Source organism: Panthera leo, chromosome C2, assembly GCF_018350215.1.
Source record: "Panthera leo isolate Ple1 chromosome C2, P.leo_Ple1_pat1.1, whole genome shotgun sequence".
NCBI lineage: Eukaryota > Metazoa > Chordata > Mammalia > Carnivora > Felidae > Panthera > Panthera leo.
In genome coordinates this window covers 68,908,294-68,927,517 of record NC_056687.1, presented here as the reverse complement: position 1 = coordinate 68,927,517, position 19,224 = coordinate 68,908,294, and the positions used below count along the sequence as shown (strand labels likewise).

The 19,224-nt window shown below is 49.0% G+C and overlaps 1 protein-coding gene across 5 annotated transcripts in view; it reads left to right on the top strand.

Annotated features, from left to right (window-relative positions):
* Nucleotides 1-19,224, top strand: part of MYLK (myosin light chain kinase) — a 278,996-nt gene that overhangs the window by 159,131 nt on the left and 100,641 nt on the right. For 4 of the 5 annotated variants that reach the window (XM_042903128.1, XM_042903127.1, XM_042903126.1 and 1 more), the window contains 5 exons: nucleotides 128-146; nucleotides 1,280-1,818; nucleotides 2,345-2,551; nucleotides 7,539-7,673; nucleotides 10,717-10,869. In XM_042903128.1, the coding sequence (XP_042759062.1) occupies nucleotides 128-146; nucleotides 1,280-1,818; nucleotides 2,345-2,551; nucleotides 7,539-7,673; nucleotides 10,717-10,869 (1,053 nt within the window). The remainder of the gene's footprint in view (nucleotides 1-127; nucleotides 147-1,279; nucleotides 1,819-2,344; nucleotides 2,552-7,538; nucleotides 7,674-10,716; nucleotides 10,870-19,224) is intronic. The other variant, XM_042903129.1, reaches the window with a different exon arrangement.

Sequence of the window (19,224 nt, the reverse complement as noted above, 5' to 3'; positions counted from 1 at the left end):
GAGGGGCAGAGCGGGAGCTGGGGACGTGAACACTCCATAAGAAATGAAAAACAGTGTTGTCTTATCACTTTCTCCTCTCGGTACCTGTAATATTCCACTAACAGTCTACCCCTCTCCCTTTTTCCAGGTTTGGACAATGCCAATAGGTATGTCTAGGCTTGTAGTCATTTCCATCTTGGGATGCCCTGCAAGAAAAGAGGTTGTAATGGAGAAATGCCTCGAATTTCCGAGTCGTCATATAGGAGGGAGAACTGACTGTTGGGGGACATGGTTGTGTTTGGTCTCATTCTCCTGTTGCAGTAGGCCATACAGGTTCTGTAGTAGGCTTGTCATCATGGTGAGACTCTTGAAGACACAATGCTGTCATCTTTCCCAGAGTCTGGCCAATGCCTTTACCAGTTAGCAGTCATTAGGAAGGGTGCTGTGCCAGGCAGATCCACTCGCCCATGTAGCACGTCTTCACCAGGAGCTTCCTTGCCCATGCGTGAGGCCCGGGGCTAGACGCTGGGTCTGCAGGGTGGGCAGACATCTGGTGGAGAGAAGGGGCTTTCAGCGGAGCTGCCATAGTTACCAGCTGCCATGCATCTGAGGAAGGGTAATGGGCAGCGCTAATTTAGATTAGAGGTTCAGAGAAGCCCATCCTGAACACTTGACATTGAGCTCAGGCCCTTGAAGGGTGGTATTAACCAGAAGAGGAAAAGCTCAGGGAGAGAGTATTCTCAGGAGAGGGGTGGCACGGAGGGGAGCCGCAAGAGCACGTGTGTGGCTGTAGCGTGGTAGGCGTCGAAGATAGTCTCGTGAGGTCCAGGAGGCAGCAGGAGCCGGCTCACATGGGCCATCTTGAGAAGCTCACTTTTATTCTCAGTGCACCCAAGATCAGCTGTGCTTCTCATGCAGAATCCAAAATGGATGCAGAGAACCAAATGGATCAGAGGGGGCCAGCGGGGACAAGGGGGAGCCAGTTGTGTGGTGGGAACTAGGGTGGCACTTGGGTGGAGGGGGAGAAAAAAGGCTGATTGGGTAAGTGCAGACAGGACATTCTGGATTGGGATGAGGGGCAGGGAAGTGTCAGGAATGACTGCTTGCCTTCTGGGTTGGGAAGCTGAGAAAGCTGCAGAGAGAGACCTTTGCCTGTACTCTGTCTTAATTGGTAGGCTTTCATGATCCCTGGAGTCTGTGCCGTGAAGAGTAGTGTTTGTGGGTAACCAGATGATCATTCTATTTCTCCTCCTCCCTCCCCGTTGCCCACCCCTCCCCCTGCCAAACCACCACCACACAGGTCATTTGTGAGAGGAACAAAGGCAGCCAAATCAGATATCAGGAAGGAAGTGACCAATGGAGCGACGCAGGGGCCGAAACTGGGCAGCCTGGAGCCTGCAGCTGAAAGAAAAAACTGCTCCGGCACCCAGAGAGGTGGCTCCCCGACCTGGGCTACAGGTAGCCATCCTCAGCCCCTTCGGGATGCATCCAAGCTGGAGCCGTCTGGGGACCGACCTAGGAAAGCCCTGAGCAGCCCCATCCTGCAGAAGACTTCCAGCACCATCACCCTGCAGGCCGCAAAAGTCCAGCCGGAACCAAGAGCACTGGCCTCGGGCGCCCTCTCTCCTTCTGGAGAAGACGGGGAGAGGCCAGCTGCCCCTCCTCCGGCCACCCTCCCCACCAGGCATTCTGGCCTGGGAAGCCAGGAGGTTGTGAGCAAGGTTGCTACCAGGAAAATCCCCATGGAGAGCCGGAGGGATTACACATTCCCCAAATTTGAAAGCAAGCCCCAAAGCCAGGAAGTCAGTGAAGATCAAATAGTCAAGTTCAGATGTGAGGGTGAGTAGAGCTGAAGAGGGTCACTGCCCCAGCCCACCTCACCAATGTAGCCCCTGGGTGGCTACTCCCTCCCACCTGGCCCAGAAGCCACCTCACAGGGGTCTTCCCTCAGGAAGGACTCAGTCTAGTAATGTGCCTTGTTCTGGAGAAACACCCAGCAGTGGCCCGATGTTCATTGTTGGATAGGGCCTCGGCCCTGTGCCCTAATTCTTACCACTCTAGAGGGGAAAACCCATCATCAATATCACCATCAAAAAACAAGCCACAGGGGCTCCTCTTTTCTCCCTTCTGCTGGCTTTGGCTGATCTGGAGACCTGGCTTGTCTTCCTATGTCTGTCCTCCCCAAGGACCCTGCCTCCATCTTGAGATGTTTACTCCTGCACAGTGCAGGGTGAGGGGTAAGAGCCTCTTCAGTGGGAGGGCAGCTCACACCAGCCCTAGCTCCTCCCATGGGCCCAGCATGCCGCCCGCCCCGCTGGCACAGTACGCTTTCTGGGAGCCTCATGCCCTTTGCCTGGCCCTGTAGTTTCAGGGACCCCGAAGCCTGAAGTGACCTGGTTCCTGGAAGGTGCCCCCGTGAGAAGACGAGAAGGCATCGTTGAGGTTTATGAAGAAGGCGGATGCCATCACCTCTGCCTGCTCAGAGCGCGGGCCAGGGACAGTGGGAACTACAGCTGCACGGCCTCCAATGTCCAAGGCCAGGTGTCCTGTGGCTGGACTCTCTTGGTGAAACGTGAGTACACTCCTCCAGTCACCCTGGGTTTTCTGGGGTGGGGCCATCCATGGGGTGCTTCCTACACCACAGGAGTGTTGCCCCCTACCACCCCCACGCAGGGTGTACAACCCCACAGAAGCACCGTCCCCACCCACATGCCAAGGCCAAAGTCATTGCTCCAGGACCGTGACTCCTGATCAGGAGTTCACGCCACAGTCCCCTCAGAATAAGCATGCCCACACCCCATGCCCAGCCCTGCCCAGAGCTCCCTTTTCTGGGTTCCTCAGCTGTCCAAGGAGTGCCATGACTCATTCTTGTAACCACAGAGAACCAAATGTTCACTAAATATACACATTTAGAGTCATAGGAGATGATGTGGGATCCCGCATCTTTTATGTTTACTGAAATATCTGTTTATAAAAGTTATGCATGTTCACGGTGGGGGATTTAAACACAAGATGGTCTTATGACTCAGAAACATTAAAAGGTATTTTAATGTCTTTAAAACAAAATCGGCATTGTGCTGTTTGTATACTGCTTTCTATTCTAATTTGTTCATGTTACATAAGCATCTTTCTATATGATTTCTTTCTATATTACCTTAATATTCTTCAAAAACATGATTTTTAAAAAGTGTTTGCATACTTATTTTTAAGAAAGAGAGAGGGAGGGGCAGAGAGAGAGGGAGACACAGAATCCCAAACGTGGAGCTCAAACTCACGAACCATGAGATTGTGACCTGGGCCGAAAACAAGAGTCAGACACTTAACTGACTGAGCCATCCGGGCACACCTCAAAAACATGACTTGAACAGTCATATGATATTTCATAGAATAGCGTATCTGATTTAGGCTTGCTCTTATCATTGAATATTTATGTTGTTTCCATTTTTTCACTGTCGTAACAAAACTGTGATAAATATTCTTATACCCATCTATCTCTATAAAATTTCCTCCTTATTTTGAATGCTACTTAGGGACCCTCAGCCCATTGAGGAACATATTAAACCACAGGGATAGAGTCAGCAAATTTCAGGCTGTTGGAAGTTCTATGGGACAAATACCCTTTGCCTATTTTTTTCAACAAATAAATTGCAAGAAAAAGAGGAGGAAGGAAAATTTCCAATTGGAAACTTTGATGAAAAGATACATGAGATATCAACAGTTGTAATCCATGGACTTTCTGTGGATCCTGATTGAGACACCTTTAAAAATGTTTTTTAAATGACAACACAAGGAAAATTTGAGCATCCACAAGATATTTGATATAAAGGAATTAGTGCTATTTTTAAGATACGATGGTCTTGTGGGTTTTTTTTTAAGTCTGTGCAGTTTAGAAATATGAATTGAGTTATTTACTGGTGAAATAATATGATTTCTGATATTTTCTTCAGAAATAATCCATGTGTAGTGGGAGCTGGTGGGCATAAAAATGATATGAGATTGGCCATGAGTTGATAATTATTAAATTTGAGAAACAGGTATATGATAATCCACTGTACTGCCCTCTTTACTAGAGTGTATGTTTGAAATTTGCCATAATAAATGTTTCCAGAAAAAGAAAGGAAAAGAAAAGAACTTAGTGCTTCATCCATACAGTAGGATTCCATGCAGCCAGTAAAACAAATATGGCGGATCTGTGGGCTCTGATGGTGAAGCATGTCCAAGATATACCAGTAAGGGAGAAGAGCCAAGTGCAGAGCTGTGTGCATCATATGCTATTTGCACAAAAGGAAAAGAATCTATTTAGATATGTGCACACAGATGCTTACGTGTGCATAAAACATTTCTGGAAGGGTCCATGACTTGTCTCAAGGAAGGGAAACTGGGGATTCTTAGGAAGAGGTGGGGGTAATCTTACTTCTCACTACATGAATACAGTTGATTTACTTCTCAATTGGGATTTTTCCTATGTTCATGAATTTCTTCATAAGAAATAGTATCCGTTTCATTTGGAGGTGGGAGTTCCTATAGAGTTCACAAGTGCAAGAGCCTGAGCCTCATCATCCCAGGCTCTATGCATGGGATGGACACATGGCATCATGTCCACCGAAAGTTAAAAAGCATCATTTTGCCAACCAACATTGTTGGAGTGTTAACTAGCATTATTATTAAATGGAAGCTGTGCATCAAGACTCTCCTTACAGTCAGGTGGGGATGAAAGAGAATGTGGTCTTCAGAGCTACCACAGACCCCGGGGCAAACGGGATGGGAATTAAGCCTGCCACAAAGCTGGCTCTTCTCACCAACAGTCAGCTGTTTGTTTTTGAATGAATGCTGCTCAGAATGTTGTAAGTCTTTGGTTAATGCCCAGAGTTCAGAAAAAGTTGAATTTGACTGTGTTTGCCAGTGTCCTTGTCACTTGTATGGAGGAGTGGATTTTAGAAGCCCTTATGCTGTCATTGCAAAAGTACTTCTCGACTCCCCCTCCTCCTGGAGACACTGGCTGGTCTAAAACCGTTCCTGATGACTTCACCAGCATGCAGGTCACCTGACACGTGTCTTTTCACCTTCTCTTGCAACACCCTCTTTCTCCCTTTTGTCCCGTTGCTGCAGAAGAGCTGTCTGCCTCTCTTACCTGGACTTCCCTCTCCATCCCTTCCTCTCTCTACAAAGATCTTATTTAATGATGATTTACTCTCCCATCATTTCTTCAATCTGTCTCCCTCTCTTTATCCAGAGTCTCTCTCACTTCTCCCTAGAAGCATGCTCTGGTCTTCCCTATGCTGAAAAAGGAAAGAAAGTCTTCCTTCTGCTCGACGGCCCCTGAAGCTCCTCCTTGATTTCTCCACTTTCACCCCAAACTTGCTGCAGCTGTAGTATTGATGCACAGCTTCCATTTGATAACAACAGCTCACACTCCGCAAAGGCCTGCTCAACGTGCCAGGCTTTGTGCTAGCATTTGTGCTAGCTTTGTGCTAAATGCTTTCTCTCTGGGGGCGCCTGGGTGGCTCAGTCGGTTGAGCGTCCAACTTCGGCTCAGGTCATGATCTCGTGGTTTGTGGGTTCGAGCCCCGCGTCGGGCTCTGTGCTGACAGCTTGGAGCCTGGAGCCTGCTTCGGATTCTGTGTCTCCCTCTCTTTCTGCCCCTCTCCCACTCGTTCTCTCTCTCTCTCTCTTTCATAAGTAAATCAGCATTAAAAAAATTTTTGTTTTAAATGACTTTGATTTTGGGTACCTGGGTGACTCAGTCGGTTAAGCGTCCGACTTCAGCTCAGGTCATGATCTCATGGTTCGTGGGTTCGAGCCCCGCGTCAGGCTCTGTACTGACATGACAGCTCAGAGCCTGGAGCTTGCTTCAGTTTCTGTGTCTCCTTCTCTCTCTGCCCCTCCCCCACTTGTGCTCTGTCTCTGTCTCTCAAAAATAAATGTAAAATAAATAAATAAATAAATGCTTTATCTCTGTTATTCCATTCAGTTATCCCAACAGTCTCGTGAGATCATTGTAGTCACACCCATGTTCCAGATGAGAATACTAAGCTGTAATGAAGCTAAATGACTTGTTGGAGGTCACACACCTTGTGAAAGGTGGCATATTTCTTACCCATGTTGGTCTGACAAAGAAGTCCGTATTTTTTCAATGGCTGTCTACGGCATTTCCCTGGGAGGGAATTTGATGTTGGCTGGGAAAAGGGATAGAAGTGCCTTCCCACAGCTCTCGAGGTAGTCTGTTCATCCCTTCCCTCAGTGGCAGTGAAGATCACATGCACCATCATTCTGACTGTAGCTGCTCTCCTGCGGCCTTCTCTCCCCGTAGGGGAGCTCTGGTGTGGGGGTAGAAGGGCGGATGTAGCTGGGCAAAAAGCCTGTCTTCACCATTGGACTTAACCTGGTCTGTAAAGTGAGCTTAAGATAGCAACCTCATGGCACTGCCACAGTCACATCTAGAAAAGTACTTGGCACATAGTAAGCCCTCAAGTACCCGTGTTTGCCCTTAAACTCCTGCAGTATAATATGGCTTACCCCTCACCACTGCCTAGACTAGCTTCTCTTGAAAAGCACTGGTGAGGCTTTTTTTTTAATGTTCATTTTTGAGAGAGAGAGAGAGAGAGTGGGGAAAGGGCAGAGAGAGAGGGAGACAGAGGATCCAAAGCAGGCTCTGCACTGACGGTGGACAGTCTGACGCGGGGCTTACAAGCTGTGAGATCATGACCTGAGCCAAAGACAGACGCTGAACCGACTGAGCCACCCCACTGCTGAGGCCTCGTCTAATCACCAAACCCATTTCCTCTTCTCAGCTGTCAGCCACCTTGACGTTTCTGCAGCATGTTCCAGTTGTAGAAGAGATTATCTATTCCTACTGCTCTTAGTTAAGATCCCCAAACTACAAAATGCTCCCCAATTCACCAATGTAGAGGGCTTCTGGAAAGTTCAGCTCAGTTGTTCTCGAATATGCATCAGAATCATGAGGGAACTTAGTAATGCATAGTCCCAGGCCCCCAGTGGTCCTGAACCATCGGCTTAGGTTGGAAAACTACAACACACGTGAGTCTTTGTCCTGGAATTGGAAAAAATAGTAATTAAAACTGAAATGTCCTTACCAGTGGGCATGTTGTCTCTACAAGTACAAAGATATTCCCCAGATTGTGCAGGTCTGATAGAATATGTTAAAGGAGAGAAGGGGCAAGAGAAAGTGGGGAAGAAGTTTTGTGGATGCTCCAGGACGCAAAAGGAAGCCAACCTAGGAGGTGCCTGAGTCCTGGGTGCGGGGCGGGGTTTGGGGGAAGGGGTGCAGGCCCGTGTCCTGAGCACTCCCAGACCTGGGCTGTTCTGTGACTGTGAAATAGCCCCTGCCGCTTTCTCTGCCTCCCAGTCCAGGTCTCCACACCTGTGGTGCTGCCTGCCTCCAAGTGTGAAGATAGGTTAAGGTCCAGCCAGGCTCCTAAGGAAGCTCCGGGTGTTTGGGGCAGCGAGGTATCTGCCTGTGAGGCTCAGGGTGACTGCAGTCTGTCACCAGAGCAGGCCAGGGTGGTCTGAGGTGGCCTGTCTGTTCTTTGCCCTTGCAGAGCTGGCTGTGATGGAGGTGGCTCCCTCATTCTCCAGTGTCCTGAAGGACTGCACTGTCATTGAGGGCCAGGACTTTGTGCTGCAGTGCTCAGTGCAGGGGATCCCGGTCCCCCAAATCACTTGGCTGCTCAATGGTGAGTTCCCCCTGCTCCAGCCCTCTGGGTCCTTTGGCCCTGCCTGCATTCTCACTTGGCTTTCCCCCATTTATTACTCAGAACCATCTATGCATAAGTAGGAAATGCTGGGTACAGAGGTCACAGGGTGCAGAAAGATCACAGCCTACTATTGTCCGGCTGGGGACACTGGACAAGTTACTATTCCTATCTGAGCATTGAGCTCTGGAAACATGGGAATAACATCAACTACCTTCCAGAGTGGCAGATGTGAAAATTAAGTTAGTTCCGTAATACGAAAAAGTTAACGTGCCTGGTACATGGGTGCACAGGCAATTTGGTTCATTTTTGTGGCCAGGCTCATAGTAGACCCTCAATAAACATTTGTTGAGTCAATAAATGAACAAATTAAATTAGTGAACCACACTAGAAGTTACTCATGGAACCTCACCTTTTATTTAGCGGCAGTTGGTTTGGGGATTCATAGACCAGTAATTTTTTTAATGGTATAGTCCTAGAGAGACATGCCAACTTTTTGTTTGTTTGTTTTTGCCTGGTAAGGTCTTTTGGAAAAAAATTGGTTATCTTGTATTATCACTCTTCTCTTTTTAAAAAAGCCTTTCAATTCCAAAATTATGGGAGGAATCTAATTTTAGAACTAACAACACTTCATAACATTGATGCCATTGAGCAGCGTCTGCTTTGGGGATCCACAAGGAGGGTGAAGGGGCCCCTGCCCATCAGGAGACAAAGGGCACTTCTCCTCTACTGTCGAGTGGTCGGATGACCTTGGACACCCCACTTTACCTCTCTGGGCATCAGCTTCTTTATGGGTGAGGAAATGGGCTGGAACAAAAGGTTTGGGACCTCAGCCAGTTTTCAGGGCTGATAGAATATGCCCCTCAAGGGACAGCGGCACCTGTCACCTATGCACCAAATAGCCCCTAGTTGTTTATCCCGTTGACGTGTTACTTATAAACCTTCCTAGTTGGTATGGTTTGCTTAGGCTGTGGTAGAAATTATCTCTAGTGAGTGAGAGAAGGTTCCATGTAGTCTTTCTATGTGTCATCTTCTTGGACAAATAAGTGAAAATTGAGGTCGCCCTTCCCTCCACTCCTCACTATGGACAGAGCTTCTGTCGGATCCTGTGACTGACTACAAACAGGCAGCCTCCTTGCAGCTGGAACAGAACATGGGCATAAAAGACTAGTCAAGGATCTGAGTAAGAGAGTTTCACTTCCATCTGGCTCAGAATCCAGACCAGAGGTCCAGACACATTTTCTATAAAGGGCCAGATAGTAAATATTTTCAGCTTTGCTGGCCATACAGCCTCTGTCACAACTACTCAACTGTGCTACTGTGGCATAAAAGCAGCCAGAGGCAAGTTGTAAATGAATAAGTATGGCAGTGTTGCAATAAAACTTTATTTGTGGACACTGAAATGTGAATTTCATATGATTTTCACGGATCACAAAATATTTTACCTTTGATTTTTTTTCAACGATTTAAAATATGTAAGAACTATTCTTAGCTTGCAGACCATACAAAGGCAGGCCGAAGATCAGATTGGGCCTATGAGCAATAGTTTGCTGACCCCTGGTCTGCACCCCTCAGGACTGGGAAAAGCAACCCCACCTTCTTATTCTTGGTGAATCTTGGCATTTCCACACCATTACCACTAGAGGGAGAGCGTGCTCAAGTTCCCTTGGCTGCTGACTCTGGTCTTCCTAGTCTTGGGGTCCGAGAGTTCTGGGTCTCCCAATTCTATAATTCTGAGTGCCCTGAGCCAACAGCTCCTTTCTGGGGGCCACCATTCCATCCCACGCTTGTAGGGCCAAAATGAGTTACCCCCCAGTAACAAAAGAGGTCTCAAACATTTTATTGGCACATTTCGACAGCAGAGGCCCTTTGATGGCAGTCATGGAATGTACTGGTATTCTCAAGGAAGATAGGTTTTAGGGCGTCATTTTCACAAAAAGCAAAGAGTAGTGTTCAGTCATCTCAGTAGCAGGATCCTGACCCCCTTCATGAAGTGCAGTAGGTAGGGCAGAATCTCTTCTCTCCTGCCCTATGGCATGCTTGCTTGGCAGTCTCTGCAGACTGTCCCAGAGACACAAAGTGTTGCTATGTGCATAAGAAAACATTGCATTGCAGGGAGAGGACTTCTTTCTGCACTTTGTCCCTCCCCTACCGCCCATCCTCAATTTTATGAAATGCAAACCAGGACCCTGGGGCCTGACAAGGGAAGAAATTGACAGTTGCTTCCTATATGGTGAATGGACACATTCCTGTTCTAAGGCCAGAATATTCAGTAATGAGATTTTTTTTCCCCCTGGAAATGAAAGCTGACATCCTGGAATGATAAAGTCCCAGGAACATATAGCATTAAGGAAACCAATGACGTTCATAGCATGTGCCTCTATCTCCATGAAGGACTTTATGTGACCGGAATAAAGGGCATCTTGTAGCAGGGACTCTGAGAAGAAGGGACTAGAGTCATTTTAGTTTCCCATATTTATCTTTTCCATGGACCCTAAAATGTACTGAAATGGACCCAACTGCAACATCAGGTGGAGGTCACACAACTGCCTTCTGATGAATATCTGCAGTGGGAATGAAGTCATTATTTCTGGAGATGTCTAAAAGGAGCCAGGAGCCTCATGTTGTCTGGGTGAGGCCTGTTGTGCCTGAAGCTGGGCTGTGGGCCAGATGACCCTGTAAGATTCTTTCCAGGCTCAGAATTCTGTGAAGTCCAGGATGTGGATGTAAGGACTGTTTGTTTAAACAAAATGCACAGAACTATGTCCCTTTCCCTTCTGCATTCTCAATGCCTCCAGAATCTCCCCCCACAGTCCTGCCTGCCCCAGCCTTGCTCCTGCACCTCCCTCCATGGCACCTGCAAGCCTCTGTCCAGCTGGCTGGGAGTGGGCCTGCCATGTCATCGGCCCCCGGTGGATCTGAGCAAGCGTGGTGACATGACAGCAGCAGCCCTGCAGAGGATAGGGCTCACATCCCCTCCACTGGAAACCCCTTGGCCTGAGCCCTCCTGTGCTTGCCTCCACAGAGCAGCCCATCCAGTACGCTCACTCCTCCTGTGAGGCCGGCGTGGCCGAGCTCCACATCCAGGACGCCCTGCCGGAGGACGATGGCATCTACACCTGTCTGGCCAAGAACACCTTGGGGCAGGTGTCCTGCAGCGCCCGGGTCACTGTCCATGGTAGGAGCCTCTGGGCACCTCTCTAGAAGCACCTTTGCTGCAGACATCTGCTTTGGAGAAAGAGCACTGCACCTGAAGGCAGGCAGGTGGAGGAAATAGCCTCTAGAATGGCCTCACAGTGACAGGGGTTTGCCAGGGCAGATGAATATTCAAAAGCCAATTCCCCACCTCCTCACCCGACCTGGGCTAAGGGAAGATTCAAGGGAAGGAGGCAAGGGCTCCCTTGGCTGAAGAAGCTCCCAGTGTGAAGACTTTGCACACTGAAAAATGACTTAGGAGGAGTACTCACGTACTCCCTTAGGACTTAGGTGTCTCACAAATGCCACCTCCCGTGCTGGGGGCTACTGGGTAACAGAGTGCTGGTATTGAGGCTTTGAGAGGGTTGCAGGTTGTTCCCCTTTTCCTTCTGCCCCTGCTCCTCCCCACCAGCCTGGGCTCATTTTCATACATCACCAGCATGGTGTCCAGTAATCTGATTATCATGGTCATCCATTGATCCTCGCCAAGCCCTTAGTCCCAGGAAGTTTCAGGGGAGCCACGGCACTCAAGACACAGCTGTCTGCGCTGTGGTGTCAGCAGGCATGGTGACAGTGCCTGGGGAATGCTTCCCAGGGCCAGGGTGTTCAGGTAAGCCTGCCTCCCCACCCTCACCCCAGCCTGGGCCCCCAGCTCCTGGGTGTGACTGGGGCCTGGGTGCTTGAACCGGGTGCACTGTGCTCTGTTTTCCCAGCAGACTGGCAGGAGACCATGTCTCTTCTCTCCATCCCCCAGCGTTCAGGCCTCATGGGGAGAGTCTCCCTGTAACGTGAACAGCCACCTTCTGGGAGGCTACAGGACATGGTTTCATTGAAAAGAGCAAGAGGAAAATCATGTGCTGGTTACTACCTTAAATGCTTTCTTCTTTAGACCTCAGCAGCCCTGGGGAGGGCAGTGCTCTCCCTCTTTTACACAGAAGGGTCTGGAGGTCTCAAAAAGTTAATGCAACTTGCCTACGCACACAGGCTAACAAGTGGAGCTGGCCTTTCAGACCCAATCCTCATGACCCCAAGCCTGTGCTCATTCCCATGCCTGGCCCTTTTCTAGAGCATGCATCCTCTGGCCCAAAGGGAGAGTCTGGGCCCCGTGGGCTCAGCAGTGTCACCCCTTAGGGATTAAGGGACTCATGGTGAGGCTGGCTCTGTGAGGTGCCCTGCCAAGAAAGGGCACATGCCCTGTCCTCCCCAATATCTCTGAAGTTCTCTGGCATGGAGTCATCACTCGGGACCTGGCTTCTGCTTCCTTTCAGGAAGCTGTTCACACCCAGGTGGGAGCCTGAGTCTGACTCCTGGGAATTTGTCAGCCAGAATTCTGGCTGTCATTATCTATCCCCTTTATCCTCACAGATCTCATTTCATGGCTCTTTGAGGGGCCTCGGGAAATTGTAGTAATGAAACAAGAAGAGATCTGAGCCTCCTCTCCTTGGCAGCAGCCCTCACCTTCCCGACAGGGGACTCTCCTTGGAGGTCCACACGGCCTACCCCACAGTCTAGTAACAGGCGAGAGGGCCAGAATGACGTGTGATGAGTCTACTTTCTGAGACTCTCCTGGCTAGCTTCAGCCAGCGGCCCTGCTAATCCAGTGCCTGTCCCCACTTGCCTGGCTTTAGATTGGATTAAAGAGACCCAGCTGGGCTAATAGCCCTACTGGAGGTGGGGGTCCCCAAAGGATCAAGGGGTCTTTGGGGCTGTCCTCCATGTCCCCAGGTCTGTGGGAGGAGTGAGGCTGGGGTGATTGCCTATCCAAACATGTTTTAAAGCAGAAACAGGTCCTCAGCAAGAACTCTGCCAGAGCCCTTTGGGTTTGCTCTGAGGACAGCCCTGCGTGGGTGAGAACTCCCTCCCGGTGTGGGGATTTACTGGCCTGTGAAGGCCAAACAGAGGCTGAGATACCATAAATGGTGAAGCAGGCTGAGAGACGCAGCCACGCGCTCGAGCCGCAGGGCTGGGCCATCTGCACAGGAGTGGGGTGGGCTGAGCCTGCCTGCCGCCGTGGCACCCCGGGCCCTGCCCCAAGGCGGCTCGGCTCAGGGCTGGGGGCGGCTGCAGGCTCTACTCTACCAAGTGCTGTTCCAGCCTCCGCGTAGCTGCCCAGGGTCTGGCCTTTCTGCTACCCTCAACGTGCTGGGGGCCACAGTCTCATCGTGGCTGTGCAGCAGGCTGCCCAGTGACCTGAGTTCCATTCGACTCTCCGGGCCTCATCTTCCTCTTCTGTGCAGTGGGGACACTGATAGTCACAGTCCCCAGTACTGTGAGGCTTAAGTTAATGAATGCATGTAATGTCTTCTGAACGGAGGACGTGCTCAGTGTATGCTGACCCCCACTTTTAAACAAGGTAAAATGCCAAGTCTAACCAGTTTTACCAAAGGACCAACTTTGCGACAGTGGATAGGTGATTGTGTGACGGTCCGCATACCTGTTCGTTGGTTTCTAGTGAAGGGAGAAAATCAGAATCAGAGAAGGGAGGCATTGGGCCAGACAGGAGAACCAGAGGAGCAAGCCATTCTAGGGACTCTGGCCACGAGAGGGCGCCCTTGAGCAGAGTGCCCTCTCTGGTTTCCAGGGAGAGGTGGTTTCCAGGGCGGCTCTGCCGTAGGCAAGATGAGCGGGAGAGTCCCACAGATGCTGAGGAAGGCCAGGCATGGATGTGCTCTTTGTCACCTCTTTAGCCAAGGTTTTGTAATCCAGAAATCGCTGGCCCAGCACTCTGACATGATTTCTGCAGCCAGCTTACCCGGCTTTCTCTGCCTCCTCTCCACGGCAACCCCTTTCTCCAAACTCTGTCTATCTCCCCCAACAGATGTCACTTCCTCTAGGAAGCCCTCCCTGGTATCCCCAGAATGAGTTATCTTACTGGCTGAAGCACCCTTATCACTGTGCTTATTTGTCAGTAAATCTGTACTGAACCCCTGCTTTGTGCCAGACATCATTCTGGGGAGGCTGCCATGGGCAGGATTGATAAGCTCTGCCTTCATGGTGTGTACATTCTGATGGGGAGACACCCAACAACCAGCACCTGGTTTAATCCAATACTGACATAGAAAGGTACAAGGGGTCCTTTTGGATGGTGGGTGGTGAAGGAAGGCTCTAGGCAGAGGTAACTTTTGAACAGAGACTTCAGTGAGCTGGAGAGAGTGCTCCAAAAGCAGGAAGTACAGTAAGTGCAAAGGCCCTAAAATTCAGAACAAGATCAGCCTGTTCAAGGAACAGTGAGATAAACCATGTGGCTGGAGCATGGTGAGTGGGTGGCCAGCGGTAGAGAGTGAGTTCAGGAAGAGACGCAGGGGCGCATCAAGCAGGGCCTCTATGGGTAAGGAGCTCGCAATTTTATTCTTACTGTGGAATTTTACTCTAATTGCTGTTTCGTTGTCTTCCCTGCCAGACTGTTGGCTCTCTGCAGGCAGGGACCGTGTCTTACTCATTACTGCGTGTAGAATGGGGCCTGCTCTGTGAGCATGTGTTCAGTGAATGGATAAAGGCACACGGAGGTCAGTGATCTCCCCAGGGTACCCCTCTGCCTCCCCACTTGCCTGGGTGCTCAGTGCTCATTGGCATGTGCAAGAAATCCACAAACTAGCTCTCAAGAGACCCTCAACAAATATTCCTCCTTTCCTGCACCCTCCCTAGAAATAAAATCCCCAGTAGTTAACCAGACAATGAAAGCCCTCCCTCACCACCCTGACCCAGGATGGAGACTAAAGGGTGATTAATCTAAATTCCTGCAAAGCCCAGGAAGATCTGAGGGAGAGTAAATATTTCAGTGTATTTGGACTGAGTCATTGGGGTTAGGGAGACACTTCCTTAGGCTAGAATATTTTAGTTTATCTCCCCCTGAAGTATCTTTGTCAAGGCTAAAATTCTTAAGTGACTAGATTTGCTAACTTGCTAACTGTGCCCATTTTGACAGAGTGTCTCAGCCTAATGGTTGTTTATTTAACTGAAAGTTTACTGGGCCTCTTTTCTTTTCTTTTTTTAATGTTTTTATTTATATTTGAGAGAGAGAATGAGCACACAAGCAGAGAAAGGGCAAAGAGAGAGGGGGACAGAGGATCCAAAGTGGGCTCTCTGCTGACAGCAGAGAGCCCAATATGGGGCTCAAACTCATGAAGCTTGAGATCATGACCTGAGCCGAGGTTGAACACAGCCGACTGAGCCACCCAGGTGCCCCCACTTGCTGGGCCTCTTAAAGGCATCTCAGGACATGAACTGTTGGTAAATTAAAAACAAACAAACACACTGATTTCTAGAGTAAAAAAAAAAAAGAAAAGAAGCATATTTATTAGAGTATTTGTTTTTGGTGAAGATACCCTAATGAAAACACTAGTGCCAGGGAGGTCAGCCATCGCTGGACAGTGAGAGCATCAGTAGAAGCCCAGATTGCTTTCAGGTGAATGGCAGGCACTCTGTGGGGCAGCTCGGAGCCCGGACAGCCCCCTGCCACCACCTCTCTCCCGTTCTATGCTCAGGTACTCTGGATGGTAGTGTCGGGCTCGGACCCTACCGTCTGTAAGCTTACAAGCACTGAAAACATTTGTAATACTTACGTTAGCTCAAGAGAAACTTACTGAAGAAGAATAAACATGAGTTCTGATTTTTTTTGTCCTTTAAGAACCTTGGTCCACCCGCAACATCTGTTCAAAAGTCTTTTAAATGTTTTTTTAAAATTTATTTATTTATTCTTGAGAGAGAGAGAGAGAGCGTGGGGAAGAGAGGCAGAGCATCCCAAACAGCAGCCCAAGCTCAGCGAGGAGCCCAAGGCGGGGCTCAATCCCACGACCCTGGGATCATGGCCTGAGCCAAAAGCAAGAGTCGGACGCTCCATCGACTCAGCCACCCGGGTGCCCCGCAGTATTCTAGTTTTATATAGGCTGACTGTAACAGAAATAGGGTTGTGCAACATGTGGGTTCTTCATGTCACAGAAAGACCTCTGAGTACACATGTGTACATATGTGTCCATATTATTGAACTGTGGCCTTATTTTACTAATTGGACAATTAAAGATGTAGAACTGTCTACTTCTCCAACCCACTGTTGGTCATATCTGTCATTTATTTGCTTGGAGTCCTTGGTCAAAATGCCATCCAGAATTACAGCTTTGTGTCCCTAACAGCAAAATGTGATCTGTGCTATGACAGTGTGGTGGAGAATGTGGTTCCCAGGCCCTCGTTTGGAGGGAAGATTGGGTGGTTTGGATGCTGTACCTTTACGTTTAGAGTTTGATTATAACCTCTGAGTCAGTAAGAAGGCTGTGGTTGCAATGATTCCTGCTTCCCATCCAGCAGCCCCGTCATTACTGGTCAGAAATCTTTTGGGGAGTGTCATATGTCATTGTTTCCTTTCATTCTTTTCCTTGCTCACTTCTATTCCCACTTGTTTCTTAGGTTCTAGAGAAGTCAGTTGGGGGAAGAAAAGCCAACTGAGCAAGGCTCTGCAGGGAAGAATCTCTTTTTATGACACAGAAGTTTTGTTGAATCACCAAGTAGGTTTATGTGCTGAGGAGACAGACTTTTGTTGGAAGAGAATTCACATACCTTCCCGAGGATTCACACCTTGCATATAGGAAGGGGCTAGGTGAAGGTAAGCTTACTTTGATGAGTACTTTGATCAAAGTAAGCGTACTTTGATGAGTACTTTGATGAGTACTTACTTTGATGAGTAGAGTCAACAGTGATAGCATTTAGGGAAAGGAGGAGGCTAGTCTGTGATCCCTGGACCATGCTGGACTTTGAGCACCAAATAAAGAAAGAAGGGAAGACTGCTTCCAGAACTCCCCGTCAGTTGGTGATTTACTGAATTTCCATAGTATAACAGGGTTTGGAGTGATTCCGAGTTGCTGCTGGAATGGTATTGTGCCTTGTAGTGACTAAGCAGAACAGCTTGCCAGTCCTTTTCCCTCCAGCTGTGCAGTTGCAAGAGGTCTGTGTGTCTGTGCATGGAGGCATTAGGAGATGGGGTGTTAGGAAGTAGGGGAGGGCTATTCCACGTCCATTTTCATTGGGTGACCACCTGTGAATCCAGGGATGTGGGCAAGCTGCTGATGGACAAGCCCTGAGGCTCTGAGAGTGGGACTCAGTAAATGGCCACGACAGCAATAGGCGATGCTCCCTCCATAGGGGAGAGTCCTGGGGGCTCCTTAGATGGTAGGGTGTTTCCCACCAACACTGTCTGTGTTTTATATGTCTGTGTCATCTGTTTAAACACTTTACCACAGTTTTTTGTTGTAATCGGAAATAAGTTTTGAATGAGCTGGGAGCCTGCTGGGGACCATTTTCAAGACAAACGACTCAAAGTGTAAACATGTGTATTTAATGCAAGTTTGGATCCATAAACATGGGCCTTTGAAGAGCATCAGGTGGGCTAATAAAAGACAGGTGTAGAAAATGCTTTTTTTTCCTCTTAAAGTTTATTTACTTATTTTGAGAGAGAGGGCAGGTGAGTATTGGGGGGTGGGGCAGAGAGAAAGAGAGAGAGAGACTGAGAATCTCAAGCAGGCTCCACACTCAGCGCAGAGCCTGATTTGGGGCTTGATCTCATGAACCATGAGACTACGACCCGAGCCGAAATCCAGAGTCAGACACTTAACCAACTGAGCCACGCCAAAAAATGCTTTGAGCCACCCCAGAAAATGCTTCTCTAGAGAATTCTGAATTGTTTTTCCTGTTAAACCCATGGAAAGGAAAGGAAGGAGCCAAAGGGAAGAATAGGGGGATCATTGTAGTACAGAGGGAGGGCCGAGATCACAGCCAGCCACTGGGACTGAGGCCGCAGAGGTTTCTTAATTTCAAGCCCAAGAAAAGCTAACAGCCTTGCTCATGTCTCCAGGTTTGAGGAATGAGTTATACAGGCTATTGTATAAGAATTAGTGAGAACAGTAACAAAGTACACCTGCTATGTGGGTATTTAACTCTTCCTCTGAATAGGAGCTTCTCAAAATATAATATTGTATTAATACCAGTTCATGCGAGTGTTTTAAACTATCAATTAATGTTTTTAAGGAGGACCTTTTTTTTAAGTTTATTTATTTATTTTGAGCAGAGAGTGTATGCATGCAAGCAGAGGAGGGGCAGAGAGCAGGAGAGAGAGAATCCCAAGCAGACTCCATACTGTCAGCACAGAGCCCAACACCGGGCTTGACCTCATGAACTGTAAGATCATAACCTGAGTCGAAAACAAGAGTCTAACGCTTAACCAACTAAGCCACACAAGAGCCCCGAGGAACATTTTTTTAATAGACAAAGTCTAATCGGTTAGAAAAGCTGGCTCATCTTACTTAATTCCAGTAACAAGTCCACTTTCCACCTTTGAGTTAACTCTGTGTGACAGGTGGAGGAAGCCCTTGCTGGGAGGAGAGGCATTTGCCCACCAAACCTGGCTAGTTAGCTGCAGAACCAGGCCTGCGGCTGCTCAGCCCCCATGCCACCCCCTCTGGTTCTTGGGGACCTCGACAAGTTCTCTGCTGGATGCTTCTTCACTGGAGAAGGAAGTTCATGTTCAAGTTCATGACACGATTCTGCAAAAACAGTTTCTGATGAGTCAAAACAGAGCATGGCCAAGGAGGAAAAACCCGGAGGGTCAGTAGGGCCCTTCCTTTTCCCTCCATCCATTTTTGCTCTGTCCTCTCTCCTGCTCCTCCCCCTTCCCCACTACCAGCTTTAATCGATACGGCATCATTTTGGCTTATCAACAAACTGCTTCTAAGTATTCCTGGTCTCAGTCCTTGTCTTTCCATGGAAGACAGGTTTGATTCATTCCCTTTCTCTCCAAATGGAACGGGGCACCCAGTAGCTAGCTACTCAGTTAAATGACTGAGTGAGTCCATGAGTGACTAGAGAGTCATCAGCCAAGTGACCAGGTACCAGAGCCATGGATGAGTTCATGTTCAATCTTTAATCCTGTGCCAGTAAATCAAGGGGGCTCGGCCCTTCCTGGAGCCCAGAGAGAAGGCCTTCTCTGGGCTTGGTCTCAGCAGAGCAGCAGGAAGCACAGATATGGGGGAAACCTGAGTGTATTTAGTCCAGCCCCATTTGAGCTGGGTAGCGCATCTGTCACTGGGTCCCCCGGACCTCTCCCTTGCCATCTGTGTGCCACAGCCAGTGTCTGCCCTCCCCAGATGAAGAAGGCTCAGGTTCCCTGGGCCACTGGGGGCCTTTCGTCTCAGACCCTGGCCCCTGTCCCCCTGCTTCAAAGCAGGACTGTGCCAGATGATAGCTAAAGGACGACCCCAGAGGCCCACCTCTCTCAGGTAACTGGTGAGTCTGGGCATGGACACAAACAACAGCAGAGAGCTCCCAGTGGAATCTAGGTGGCTGGCCTTTGTTC